Here is a 14,612-nt window from a genome sequence, read left to right on the forward strand (position 1 = left end):
TAGCAGCTTTTTAAAAATTTGTAGAGGGGCTTGGAATAAAGCCTTATTTGATGTGTATTGCAGGGAGAAGGCAAGCAAAGAGGTAAAGGTGCAAAAGAGGTCTGTGATATTGTTCTTAAGTCTGTCAGAAGAATGCAGAGATCAGAAATGCATTTGAGTGTGACCAAAACTGAGTGTACTCTTTTGCCTGTGTTCCACAGACAAATACATTTGGGAACCAGGGCTTTAGACACAATATTCCTGTTGTTCAAATACCTCAAGCTGAGACTCTTAGAATTAAGGTGATTTTACTACAGTATCAGAATGTGGGGCTCTGTTTTCAAACACATGCACTGTGCTCCGAGTTACTTTGCCTGCATTTGTGAATGGAGTTCACAGACCTGGGATTCAGTATAAAGGTATACTCCATGGCAATCCAGGAGTTTCAGAAATATGTTTTACAGCAAGGGGAATATGTTTGCCAGACAGTACAAAACACTGAAGAGAAAAATGTTTCTGAAGATTTATTTTTCTTCTGGTTTTAGGAGCTTGTCCACATGGCTTCAGATCTTCTTATACCTTTCTGTACTTAAACATCCAGACATCTTTCTTTCTTCATTTAAACAACAGCCAGGGTAACCTGTACATTAAGAGAAGAAGCAAAACAAAGCATAACAAAACAAATACACACACATGTATGCATGCACACAGCCCCCTCTTCTTTAGACTGAGGGAATAAAAATCACATTTCCACTTCCCAAAAGGCTCCCCATGTACAAGCCTTGAAGAGAGGAAGAAAAAAGTAAAGCCTCTCACTCCTGTTGTAACTATGACTCAATGTAGAAAAAGATTTGAGATTTGTAATCTTGATTTGAGATTTGTAATCTTTAAGCAGAGAGTTAAACATGATTTCAAAGCTCAAGGATGGAGGCACTTACCTGCTGGGGGGAGGAGGAAGGGAAGCAACCAGGATTCTGGCTCTTGCTTCAAGCACTATTTATGCATGTTGCTCAATTGCAAATGCAAAATGTGTAGGCAGCCCCTGGGGCAATAACCCAGGACTTCCTCTTCAAAAGGAACACCTATTAGGGTTGCAAATTATCCTCTCTCGATGAATCCTGCTTCCTGTCCAATACAGAAGTATGGCTTCAGCAGGCACAACAGACAGTCCTCCAGCTTGAGCTTCACCTTGAGTAAGTTCTGGGTGCACTCTTGGGAGATGTGGGAAAGATCTCAGAAAGAGACTGGTAGTGAACCTGTATCTCCCAGTTCAAGAACAAGTGACTTATCTACAAGTATGATACTAGGTAAAATGTTGGCTGTTGTGCTTCCACAACCTCTGGATGTGTTTCTGGGAGAAAGTCTCTGGGGCTGTTGTGATTCATGACAAGGCTGGTCTATGGTGGGCATGCTCAGAAGATGCTTATTTCATGAAGCCTCTCAGGAAATGCCACACCTTTACATCATACTCAGACTTTGGTGCAAGGTAGGTTTCAAGATTTTCAGCTGTATAGAATTTTCAGCTGTATAGAAATAGCAGTAGCAAAGAGAGATGAAGTTTCAGAACTTTTCAGTAATTTTATCAGCAAAAACCTGACGTAGATTTTTGTGGCCATTTACATAAATTTACATACATACATGTACTTGTGGAAATACAACTTCTTGGAATTTTTGTTTCTGTTTTGAATTTGTGCTTTGGTGGTATTCTCAAAGTTATTTTGTGAACGAGCAGCAGGACATAAAACTAGAACCCAGAAATCCTGCTCTGCTACAGTCTCTCTATAAGACATGTAAATATATTTACAATTAAAACCAGTATTTTAATGTTGTTGTTGTGTTGGAAATGAAGTAGCTGGCACCTAACTGAATATAAGAAAAATCTTCTTTCATAGTCACTATATATATTAAACAGGTTGTTTGTCTATCATTGACATATATTTATTAGTTCCTTGAGAGGCTTTTCAATCAGTCCTTTTTCCATATCTTTTTTCTCCTGGCCCCTGTTCTCTTTTATTCTGGTTTCTATTCCCTCAGGAGACCAAAATCCTGCTCCCTTTGCTCTACTCACCATTTACTTCCTTCCAAAGAGAATGTTTGTCTAAATGAAGTAACAGGAGGTAATATGAGGTAACAGAAGAGCAAATATTTTTGCTGTTAATGTGAATACAATATTATAAATGCATGCCTGTAGTTTTTATATATTCAGAGATAAATAAATTATGTTTGTTTTGGATAATGCTAAACAATCAATAACAAATTAGAATTTTATATAGAGTAGAAAATATACAGAAGAGTAGCAGGAAATTCTTCAAATTCAAATCAACTTCACTCAGACCTCAGTTCAGAAAAGTACTTAAAATATCATTGAATAAGATACATAAGTACATTTTTATGCATTATGTAATATGGTAGAGAACTTTTCGTTAGTAGGGCCTTATTTGTGATAACAGCATGACCAGGTAGCACTGAATGGGATTTTGGTTTGTGCTATGCTTTTGCAGATACCTTTTCTCAACTGTATTAGTAGCCAGCCTCAAATAGTGTCCAGTCGTAATATAGATTGATCAAAAAGAACTTCTGAATTAAACTTCCTTTTGGGAGAAAAATAATTTCCAAGTGATAGTGTGATCTTTGATTGTTTGTTGTATTTATTTTTTTTTTCCTTTGCTGTTTATTACACATCTTGAATTTGAGCACGTAGATCTTGTTTTGCTTTTTTTCTGTTGGTCATCTAAAGGGATCTGAAGCATAGCAAAAATCCAAATGCATATTCAAATGCTTCTAGAAATATGAAAATAAAAGATACCTAAAAAAGTGTGGGGCAGCAGAGGGAAGGGATGGCATCCCCAGGGACCTGGACTGGATTGAGAGGTGGGACCATGCAAACCTCAGGGAGTTCAGCAAGGCTGAGTGCAAGGTCCTACACCTGCATTGCAACAATCCCAGCCACACCCACAGGCTGGGCAGAGAAGTGATTGAGAGCAGCCCTGTGGGGAAGGCTTGGGGGTGGTGGCTGATGAAAAACTCACCATGAGCCCACAGTAAGTGATCACAGCCCAGGAAGCCAAAGAAATCCTGGGCTGCATCCAAAGCAGCATTGGCCAGCAGATTGAGGGAGGGGATTCTGCTCCTCTGCTCTGCTCTGCTGAGACCCCACCTGGAGCACAGCATCCAGCTCTGGGGTCCTCAGCAAAAGAGGGATGTGGACCTGCTGGAGCAAGTCCAGAGGAGGACCATGAGGACCCTCCACATAAGATGACTGGAGCATGTGTCCTATGAAAACAGGCTGAAAAAGAGGGGGCTGCTCAGCCTGGAGAAGAGGAGGCTGTGTGGGGAGCTCATAGACACCTTGTGGTATCTGAAGGGCCCACAGGGAAGCTGGAGAGGGATTCTCTGACAGGAACTGGAGTGACAGGGCAAGGAGGAATGGGTACACACCGAAAGGGGGGAAAATTAGATTAGATACTAGGAAGAAATTCTTTACTATGAGGGTGGTGGAATACTGGAACACTTGCCCAGAGAAGCCCTGGAAGTGTTCAGGCAAGGTTGGACGGGACATTGAACAGCATGGTCTAGTGGAAGATATCCCTGTCCCCATGGCAGGGGAGTTGAAACTAGACAATCTTAAGGTCTGTTCTAACCCAAAACATTTCATGACTCTATGAAATTACAGACTTCTTTTTGAGAGGATTGAGAGTGGAACAAAAATGACAAATCTCCTCTATCACTGTACTTAGACTTAAACAATAATAAACTGGAGACATTGTCTGTATCTGAAAAGAGAGTTTCTTATATCAAGATGAGCTGAGAGCTTTGGCCTTAAGTAGTGTTGCATGGTGCAAAAGAATCCAGAGGACCAAAACCATTCAGAATGAAAGACTGAGGACTGCCTCTAGGGAAAATTCCACTTTTTATTTTTTTTTTCACTCATCATTTATTTACAAATACACATTATAACTTTTATATACATTGCACATTTACATGGTAGAAAAGTACAAAACTATATATTTAAATGAATTTATATTTAACTCGCCATGTTTGAAAATATAAAATTGCATCAGAAAAAAAGTATTATGAAAAGCAAGAAACTTGAACTGATAAAGCTTTGATATAACTTTTAGCAACACACTGATTGGGAAAGAAAACTTCGAAAGCGGTACTGCAAGACCATCTTAAAGGAAACACCTGATAAAACACTTACACATGTTACAAAAAAATAAAACAATAAAATAAAATCGAAACTTTATTCTTATTACAGTTAGGCCTGTAGCTGTTATCAAACTTCACAATCCAATTTCTTTGGGCTCAAAATTTGTATAGTACAGTATAAACTTTCAGTACACAATGTGATCAAAAGTAGAGAAAATGAAGTGTAAGAAGTTTCCTTAAAGATTGCCTCACTGCACCTTGAAAGTATACGTAAGTCAGTTACAATGCCTTTTGGTCAGTCAAGATTCCTTGTAAACAAAACCACAGGGATCTTTTATGTACAGAACCGGCAAAAAGAAAATCCAATAAATAAACATAACAGAAACTGACATGCAACTTTGTTAAAGTGGAAAAGAGTTAACATCAGTGAAATGAAGAGATGAGATCATGTGGGTAGGCTCTAAGGAATGGACTTTTATAGCTTACAAGAAAAAAGGAAAGCTTTACTTTACAAGCAAGAGACCTCACAATAAATAACACTGCTCTTCCCGTAACGAATAAATTTCTTCAAAAAACAAGGTGTACGGTCAACCAGACATTTTATGTATAAATTATAAAACATGACACAGTATAAATAAATGTCTACGAGACTCAACTATATGTATACTTTTTTTTTTCTCCCCAAAATAAATAAGCATACACTTATTTACAGTACGGACATTGATTTTGTGCCCAATGGCTGTTCCAATAGTGATGGAGGTTTTACCACTCTAGAATGGAAGATATAGGAAAGCTGTAGTCCTGGTCTTCATCTTCCTCTTCATCCTCTGGGTCTTCATTAATTGCTAGATGGGGGAATACAGGGGAGCTGTTGTTTAAATAAGGACAACAACAGCGCAGAAGCAGCTCAGTGCATGATTTTGAAAGCCCTCTGAACAGCCATAATACAGCGTTGCATTTTATGCGACTTGTAGTGAGATGCTCTTTGGCATCTGCTGTTATGCAATAAGGTTTTTTACACATAATCTATGAAGTCATAACTGCAGAAAGTTCTGAAGAATCAATGGCTCAGGTTTTATTGGTAGATTCCTGAAATCAAATAAAAAGCGCTCTGGTGTTTTAGTTTAATTGCTTTGTGTCCTTCATTCAGAGTTAGTAGAGGCAACTGTGCTAAACCAGGTGCCATGTGCTACCTTTTAGCTTGTTCTTTTGGACCGAGTTAAGAGTTTATCCAGGTATTAATAAAGCAATCAGCAAAGCACACGAGAGCAGATAAAGTACAAAAAAGTCAATTACACTCCTCGGGCAACCCCTTTCTGATAGAATGGCTTGTCCTTGGATCATCCCCAAAAACTCCAACTTGAAGGCCAGCTCGTTGTTGGAGATCTATTGCATTTTATCAGCAACCAAAGTGTGTGCGTGAAAGATAGATACTTATATTCTACTGTACCTTGAATCAATAAATCAAGCTTTCTTATGTTTAAAGGTGTAAGTCTTCATTACCTAGGTATCGCCTTCAGAAGCCTTAAGTGTCTGCAGGGTTAAAAATCTCACTTACAGTTGCAAGATCCAGAATGCTTAACTTCTAGAAGCACACCCATGGAGCAAGCTGCCTCTTTCATGGCACACTCGCTTGGGTAAGTTGTGTTATCGCTGGCACACACTGCTTCTTCTGACTTGCTTTCAGGGCATAGCTCATCACAGAGGGCACACCGACCTCTGCCAACCTTAAAATCCCACAAGCATTTCTTCCCAGCACTGCATTGAATGTCTTCACAGGATTTGGCTTCTAAAAATACACACAGAATACTAGAGGTAAGTGAAAAGACAAAGCAAACAGCAAAGCAAAAGACAAGCAACCCCCAAAACCTCCCTTTCCCCTGTGAACTGTGAAGAAAGGAAGCTCAGACGTAGTCGATGTGATGATACTTGCTGATTTTGCTCAAGCAAGTATTCCCTTGGACAACAGTGCCTCTCTATACGTGGGGGAGGAAAGACAGCTGTGCCAGCAAAGCTTGGCCCTGGGAATACAGAATTACATTTGCCTATTGTACATGACTTTCCTGCTCCATTTCATGTCAGTGGAAATTTGGCTCCCCAAATTAGTGGTAAATGCAGGATTTGTCAACAGGTCCAGCATTTCTAAATCTATTATTTTAAAACTGACCCACAGAGAGCAGTTGTCTACAAGATTTGAAAGGGAATTCACCTCAACCTATGCCAACTAAAAGCAACCTGAGACTCCCCCAAATTCCCCCAGCAGCTCTGGGGAGCAGAGACTGCCCTGCAGGTGCTTCATTGTAATATACTGCACTGTCAGTCCTTTCTGGAATCACTCACAACACAGAATGTCAAGTTGCACAGAAATTATTTGCCTATCTTCACCCACCCACTGTCTCCAAACCCCACAATTATTTCTAAAGAGGAAAAAGTGATCAGATGTTTTCAATTAAGTCAACATAATCTTTGCCAAGACCACTTGAAGACAATTGTTTCCAGGAACACAGACCCACTGAATACAGTGACCTTATTACGTTGTAACCATCTCATCACCTATTTCAGGGAAGCTACTTCTCTGTTGGATACTAGTGTCAGCACCCACAGCCATAGTAGCACGATCAGGCCCTCTTTTCCCTCATCCCTACTGCAATCTTTTTCGGGACTAAGTTCACCCTGGCTCTGCTCTTCTGGGAGGGGAGCACTAACCCATGCTGCTGAAGTCTCTCTTCCTCCCCAGCACTATCTACATCCGTCTGGTTACACATACTGGCTACTCTGAAACAGACCATTGAAGAAGTTCCCCCCACACTGTCTCCTCCAAAGATACTTACTGACGCATTTTCCTTCGTAGGCTAATCCAATGGATCTTCCCAGGAGGCAGGTAGCTTTCCTCAGGTGGCAGGCACTGGCGTAAGTTATGCCATCATTCCCGCAGAGATACTGTTCAGGGGAGGTAGGCTCTGGACAAATTCGGTTACATGTCACACAGTAGGCGTTGTTGGTTTGGTCAACCACACATGTGGAGCTGCCCGGGCATAAGACATCCCTGCAGGTCTCTGAAACACAGACAGAAACAGAATGGTTAGTAGAAGACACCAGGATCCCAGTGAGGAGTGTACTGGTGACAAGAAGAACAAATGATCAGACAAAAGTCTTCAGCAGCTCCCCTCATTTAAGGACTGCTGGAGGATGCCTTCCCATCTCAGGGTAGCTGTGTGTTCAAACACACATGCTGCCAGACTGTGGGGAGCTCTCAGTTCAGCTACATCATTGTCTGTTGACTACGGTCTAGTTACTCTCTCCCGACCTGGTTCCTTGTGAGGAAGTACATCCAGCATGTCCCTACTCTCAGACAGACACACTTTGGCACTTAAGGGACATCAGATTAGATTTGCAAACCTACTTTTGCATTTGCCCTGATACTGGACTTCAAGTTCGGGCTGTTCTTTACATCTGGCTTTGAGAAGGGCGCACTCGTTCCTGTAGGTTTTCCCATCTAAGCCACACACGGGGCCCTTCCAAGTGATATTAGAGCAATCCGGAGCACAAACACACCGAGGTTTGTTCTTCTTGTTCATTTTACATTTCTTCCCGGGTCCACAGTCCACATTCTCGCATGTTTCTGATGGAAGGAAAGAGGCACCACTTTAGTACCAAGCGTGCGGAACAGACCTGGTGTCAAAACTGCTTAAAGAAAAAAAGATACCGTGAACCCAGAGCACAGAGCAAAACCACCTTTCTCTCCCCTTCCAGGACACACCGCTCGAGGTAATTTCCCTCCGCCAGTAGGGCAGGGAGAGAGAGGGTCTCTCCCCTCCTCCTCGTGATGCTCCAGGCAGCGGGCAGAAACGGGGGAACCCTCCGCGATCCCGGGGCTGGTGCGAGACGCCCCTCAAAACCCCGACGAGGAAGGAAGCGAGAGGACAGCTCTGCCCCCCTCCAGCTCCCTCCCCGCTCCTCCTCCCCCAGACCAGCCCCTGCCGGAGCCGCTCCTCGGCAAGGAGCAGCTCGCCAGCACCCCCTCACCTTTGCACGGGATGCAGTTTGGGGCTCCCCCATTAAAAATCATCCACTTAAAAAGCGTGTTGTCGTTGACGTCCTCCGCCGTCCACGACGTGGTCAGGCGGCCGCTCTTGCAGCACTCCTCCTTGCTGAGGTCGGTTTTGTAGAGGACCTGGCAGCGCCCGTTCCGCGCCTGCCGGAGCCAGCAGTTCCCAGCTGTGGGGCGGGGGGCGGGAGGGACACCCAGACGGATCAGTGGCGGCCACCAGTGACCCAGACACAGCACGTGCGCCTTGCCGTGACTTTTACTAGACTGTTTCCTTTTATTTGTCCCGTTTCATAACCCGCAGCTACTACGGCCCATTTGGAAGCGCAGTTTAGAAAACAAACAAACCCTCCCCCCCCACCAAAACCCAGCCAAACAAAAAAATCCCCCCCAAAACCACAAAAGAACTAAAAATCACAAACCAAGAAAACAACATAACAAAACAGAAAACAAAACAAAACAAAATGAAAGAAAGAAAGAGAAGACCCAACCAAAACAGAACGAGAGTTTTTGGAGGTATTTATTCCATATGTAGAGCAGAAGGAGCACTGCCGACACGTGACAGAGCCTTGAAAAGGATGTGCATTTAAAAGAGAATAAAAAGAAAATCGCGCTTGCAAATTCCTTCCTCCTCCCCCTGCCCTCTCCTCCTCACCGCGGCTGCACAGCAGCATTGTTTTAGTGCCGCACAGTTTCACTCCCAGCCCATTTTGCAATCTGCACGAATTGGGAACATTTGCTGTTAGCGAAGTCTTTCGAAATCTCCACATTTTGCTGTTTCTATTAACAAATGTCTCCTTCACTAAAATAATTCAGCAGAGTTCCAAAAAAAAGTGAGCAAAGTACATAAAATACAAGGACACTTTGAGTAGGAGGTCCCTATAGAGTTTTAAAAATCGATCAAGCTGGGAAAGTTATAGGTACCATCTCTCCGGCAAACATTTCAGAGGAAAGTACACTGTCCTTACACCGGATAGAGTGGGTTTTCTTGGGGCTGTTTTTTGCCTTTTTTTTCCCCTCTAGTATCCCTGTTATTTGTGGAGTCAAGCCAAGAACATTAGTCCAAGCAACTCCCCCTTTTTTAGCTGAAGCGTTTTGGTTGGGATGAGTCTCTCGTGAATAACCAATGTGACTTCTCCAGCAACTCAATACCAATTGATTCTGCTGCTAATCCAGCCAGGGCTCGATCCTGCCTCCTTACTCCGATGGGAATGTACCGCAGCGAGGGGTCAGGATCGGCCAGTGGAGATGTCGCTGGGCGCGGGGAAAGGCCCACCAACCCTCCCCCCACCCCCCCGCTAAAAATCATTGAACAAACAATGCCCCTAAAAAAAAGAAAGTTTTGCGTCTTAGAGTTGCCTACGTTAATTTGCACTCTATATCGGTACTGGGGAAGTGAAAAAAGAAAGAAAGTATTGTAGAAGAAGCAATGGCAAGACGTCCAGGTTGTGGCTGGAACATGGTCAAGAAAAGGGGAAAAGCCCCCAAACTAAAAATCAATATTCCCTTGTGTCGAAAGAGGGCTCTTAAGAGTTGTCAGTATCAGGTTAGGGTTTGTTTTGTTCGCACGAGGAAGGAAAAAAAAACAACTATCAACTTATTTAAGCGTACGCCTCAATGCAGGAGAATTTACAGCGCTAATATTTACTCAGACACACACACTCAAAAAAAAAAAAAAAAAAAAAAAGGAGTAAGGAGGAGGAGGAAATCTCAATATTAAAGTCAGTAAAAAATGACCACTTATTGGTTTCTAAAAATGTCAGCTGTGATCCTGGGGTTCTCCATCACCACCTCTCCTTCAGTCAGTCAGGAGAGATAAAAATCTGAACTAAATTACCAACAAACTTTGAACATTCATTCGGGAGCCGAGACTGGGAAAGTTCCCTCACGATGCTGCTCTTCATTCATGCTGCATAATAACAATAAAATACAAGAAATATGCTATCTGTTCTCTGTGCCTTTGCAGAGCAGCGCGAAGATCCGATCAAAAAAGGATTTCAGTGACACCTCTGCACCTCGCTACAAAGCCCACTGTTAACTTCTGTTCTGTTGGACCTTGGAGAGAGGCGTTTAACACCGCAAGCAGCTAAACCGTGCCCGAAAGACAGTAAACAATAGTAATAATAAAGAAACATATCTGCGAAGAAACAGTCTGGTCTTACCCTGCACTGTGTGATCTTCCATGAAGTGGCAAAGAAACATCAGGATTAAGAGCATGCCCGGGTGGATTCTCTGATTTAACATCCTCAGTATAGCAGGGAGTGAGAGAAACGCAGAGACAGCGTGAGGGGGAGTAAGGAGAGGGAGCGAGCACTAGCCAGCCTGCTTATGATCGCTCTATTGAATGAACGTCAGGCTCTGAATGCAGTCTCTCTTTAAATCTATACGGGGGTCCTAGCTGTCTGCGGTGGGCGGTCTCCTAATGTGTGTGTGTGTCTGCTCGGGGGTGGGGAGATTTAAAAAGTTCAGTGTGAATCAGGTGACATTTTCCACCTTCTGGAAACCCTCTCCAATTATGCGCTCTAGGTGCACGCACACACAGGCGCGCACCCGCGCAGCCCTGAGCGGCGGAGCCGCCGGCGGGGGCAGCCCCGGCCCCGGCCCCGGCCCCGGCCCCCGCCGCGGAGCCGCCGCGGCCGCGCAAGCGCCACGGGGGGCTGGAGACCCGCAGGGGGTCGCGGCAGCCCCAGGGGCGCCCTGGCCCCGCCGGCGGGCCGGGGGTGCTGCCGGGGCGCGGAGCGGCGCCCGCCCGCCCGCACGGAGTCGGCTCCGCGGGCGCGGTCCCCGCGCGAGGTGGCTGCGGAGCGTACATCCCACTCCCCGGGCCGGCGGACAGATCGCTCGGCCCAAAGAAACCCCAAACCCCGATCGACCAGCCCCAAACCTGAAAAAAAAAAAACAACCCAAAAGACAGAACCGGCTAAAAGTTTAATACCTAGGGCCGTTCTCGGGCGATAAGCTTTTCACTGGGAGAGCCCGGGAGGACGAGACGGGAACGGGGGCGACGTAGGCGGTCTCCTTTCAGAATCAGAAAGATTGCAACATCGATAATGAACTTCTAGGGCACTAGTTTATTAAGCACAGTCTGGCATTATTCTCCCCTTAGAAAAGTTGGCGGTCTCTCATTTATAACATTTTTTGGCACCGCTGAATGAAACTGAGTAGGCGATATTTCCTTTTATACAAAATGATTACTTAACGGAAAATGGTATTGTTTATTCAAAAGCTGCCTTTTAAATTTCGATTCTTTCGCTTTTCTGAGCCACCAAAGCACAACAGACTGCGAAGTATGCAGACAGGAATGCCCGGACAGTGCCGGGTCAGGGGCCGGTGCGCCGCGGCCGCCCGCGCCCTCCGCCCGGCCCTCCCCACACCCCTCCTCCCCGCTCCCGCCCCCCGCCACCCCCTCCCGACTGCCCCCTCCCCACAACTGCAAATAACTCAGTGATAACAGATTTTTTTCCACCAACTGCAGGAGATAGTGCTAATCTTTTAATAAAAGATCCCATTACAATGGGATCTGTCTGGACAGACTATAATAGATCCAGAAATACAGCCGTGCTAATATTAGAAGACAGTTGTTTGGGTGCCTCAGGCCGGGCCCTGGTCCCGCTTTGAAAGTGGGCATGAATCACAATGTCCCTCGGTACCACCTGCGGTCACACGCATTAAGAAGCAGACTGGTAAATGATTGACCTCGCTGCATTTGTTTTTTGTTGTTGTTTTTTGTTTGTTTGTTTTGGTTTGGCTTGGTTTTGTTGTTTTGGGGGTTTTTTGGTTATTATCATTGTGATCCTCGTCCTGAGCATCTCCCGGGCATTTTGAGCTCTTCAGAAGCTCCGGGACTCCACATCCTTTTTAATCTTTTCCCAAATTGGCGCTGCTCTCCCCCTGCCCCCCGCCCCTGCTGCCGGAGCCGCTCATGCGGGGTTGCGTACTGCCCTCTACCGGCGGCAGCGCGCAGCGGCAGCGCCCGGCCGCCCCTGGCCCCCGAGCGCCCCTGCCCAGCGCCGGGGCCGGCTCCCGGGCAGCGCCCGAGCCCGGCCGCAGGGTGCTCCGGGAGCCCGCTCCGGGGCCGCTGTCCGCTCGGGGCTCCGGCCACAGCCGCTGCACAGCTCGGGAGGCAGCACGGCCCCCGCCGGGGCAGCGCCGGGGCCGGGGCTGGTCCAGGAGGCGTCCCGGGGGTGGCTCGGGGGAATCCCGGCGGCAGCGGGGGCACGCAGGCGTCTGCTTCCCAGCGAGACGGCCGGGCTCGGCTCTGCCCGGCACGGTCCGGCACTGCACAGCCCACCACAGCCCGTTCCAGCACGGCACAGCCCATCACAGCCCATCACAGCCCATCACAGCCCGGTCCGGCACTGCACAGCCCATCACAGCCTGGTCCGGCACTGCACAGCCCATCACAGCCTGGTCCGGCACTGCACAGCCCATCACAGCCCATCACAGCCCGGTCCGGCACTGCACAGCCCATCACAGCCCATCACAGCCCATCACAGCTCGGTCCGGCACTGCACAGCCCATCACAGCCCGGTCCGGCACGGCCCGGCACTGCGCGGCTGCCGGGAGGGCTGCAGGGTCAGGCTCACCTTCCCGTGTTCCATTTATGTATGTTTTTTAGTAATTGGCCAATACGGTGTTTATCCTGATAGTGTTTTCAGTTATAGAGGGGTGTTTTCAGGCCGTGTTCCTGGAAATGAAACGCAGAACGGGTCGATAAGGTTTGCACATGTGCTTCATGCATGCATCATCGGGAGATCAATATGGTTGCGCTGGTACAGAGATTTGTATCACACCTGTTCTCTGACATCACTTAGAAACAGCTGCTGTTTCTTTCATTGTTTCTCACCCCCACTTTTTTTTTTTTTATTTTTTTTTTATTTTTCTTTTTTTAAATGTTAGATATTGGGTTTGGGAGTAAGAACATATCAGGGATATATTATGTAATCAGAAATGCTTTCTTCTTTCTCTCTGTTTGTGCCACTCTTTATGACTCCCCCACCCCTTTCTGCCTTGCCAACAATCGTATTTAAATTACCGAAAAAACAATAGGGTCAATCTGTAACTGAACTGTCAGGCAGCAGAATAAAAGAGTGTTGTTTTCAGTCTGACAGGTTTCACAACTTCTTTCTACCAAGAAATATATGCATTTTAATATAGGCTTTTGGGTGTGAATCCAATCTTTGCAGCTGGCCGTGATCTTAGAATAACAGAGCCTTTAAAAAAAAAAAAAAGCCTTATATACTTACATCTCAGACTTTCAGAAAGTTCAGATTTGGGTCTCAATTTACATATCTCTGTGTCCTATTTCTAATACAGCTATAGCTACAGCAAACTCCATCATACAGAACGACTCTGAATAAAATAGCAAAATATGGAGAAGGAGGAAAAATAATCTGCAAGTTTCCTCACCAACATGTACTATTAACACACACTCACACATACATATATGTACATGGAATATTTATTTTGTGATAAGTATTCACATACTAGTATAATATTACCTTTTACACTTTTCCCCTCACTCTGTTGCCTAACACAGGAGTGGTTGCTTGTACTGGGAGTGGACCAGCTTGGAACACCCTCTTTCATAAGGAGCATGTCTGCAATAAAATTTTTTGAGGTTGTGAATTTGACTCCAGGACAAAACTGATTATTTGGAAGGGATTTGAATTTTGATAAAGTGAAAATGGGAAGGCCTATGCTGGCAATCTAATATTCAAGGGAGCAGAAAAAGACTCGGACACCCTCCTGTGGTCCTGGATGTATGTATACATCATCCCATGCAGTTTCTCACACAAATGGCCTCTTCCACAGAGCAAGTACTCAAATAAAGGTAGAACGTCCTCTTCTGGTAGGAGAGAAGACTTGTTACCTTGTTTTGTTCCCATCTAATTTCACTTATTATCACAAAAACAAAAGCCTGTTTCTGGAAAACTGCAATTTTATGTAGGCTCCCCTCATTTGCATCGTAGATATTAGATTTAATGACTTTTCTGAGTACCATTGCACTGTTCCATTTGAAAAGCTTTCCCTACCCTTTTTTTTAAAGTACAGGAGAAGAAGGAGTATAGTCCTTCAACAACCTTTTCTGTAGAAATTTCAATTGTTTTTCAGCAAAAAGTGTCATAAAAAAATTGTATTGCAAAATTTAATTCCTTGATTTAACCAAGACCTTTTGTGAAAAACAAACAAACTAGCTCCTGATAGAACTAAGCTCTAAAATAAGTGAACTGAATTCTAGTATGATGTATTGGCTGTGTGTGCTATTACACTGAAATTATTGCTGCATATCAGTAGACTATTAAACTTGTGGTGCATGCTGCTGGGGAGTGTTGCACTTATCAGATGAATACAGGTATGTTGAAGAGTTGTTTTTTATCTTTTGTTAATTTGACCTTAGAGGTTATGTCTGTTGTCAGGTGATGGACTGGATAAA

General features: G+C 45.0%; 1 protein-coding gene across 1 annotated transcript; it reads right to left on the reverse strand.

Annotated features, from left to right (window-relative positions):
* Nucleotides 1-3,872: 3,872 nt before the first annotated feature.
* FST (follistatin) lies at nt 3,873-10,561 on the reverse strand. The gene is made up of 6 exons (XM_058827905.1): nt 10,339-10,561; nt 8,155-8,346; nt 7,532-7,750; nt 6,960-7,184; nt 5,687-5,917; nt 3,873-4,973 (listed from the first exon to the last, which is right to left on the reverse strand). Exons 1-6 carry the CDS (start codon nt 10,418-10,420, stop codon nt 4,891-4,893), a joined length of 1,032 nt encoding a protein of 343 aa, XP_058683888.1. The 5' UTR covers nt 10,421-10,561; the 3' UTR covers nt 3,873-4,890.
* Nucleotides 10,562-14,612: the final 4,051 nt, after the last annotated feature.

Source organism: Poecile atricapillus, chromosome Z, assembly GCF_030490865.1.
Source record: "Poecile atricapillus isolate bPoeAtr1 chromosome Z, bPoeAtr1.hap1, whole genome shotgun sequence".
NCBI lineage: Eukaryota > Metazoa > Chordata > Aves > Passeriformes > Paridae > Poecile > Poecile atricapillus.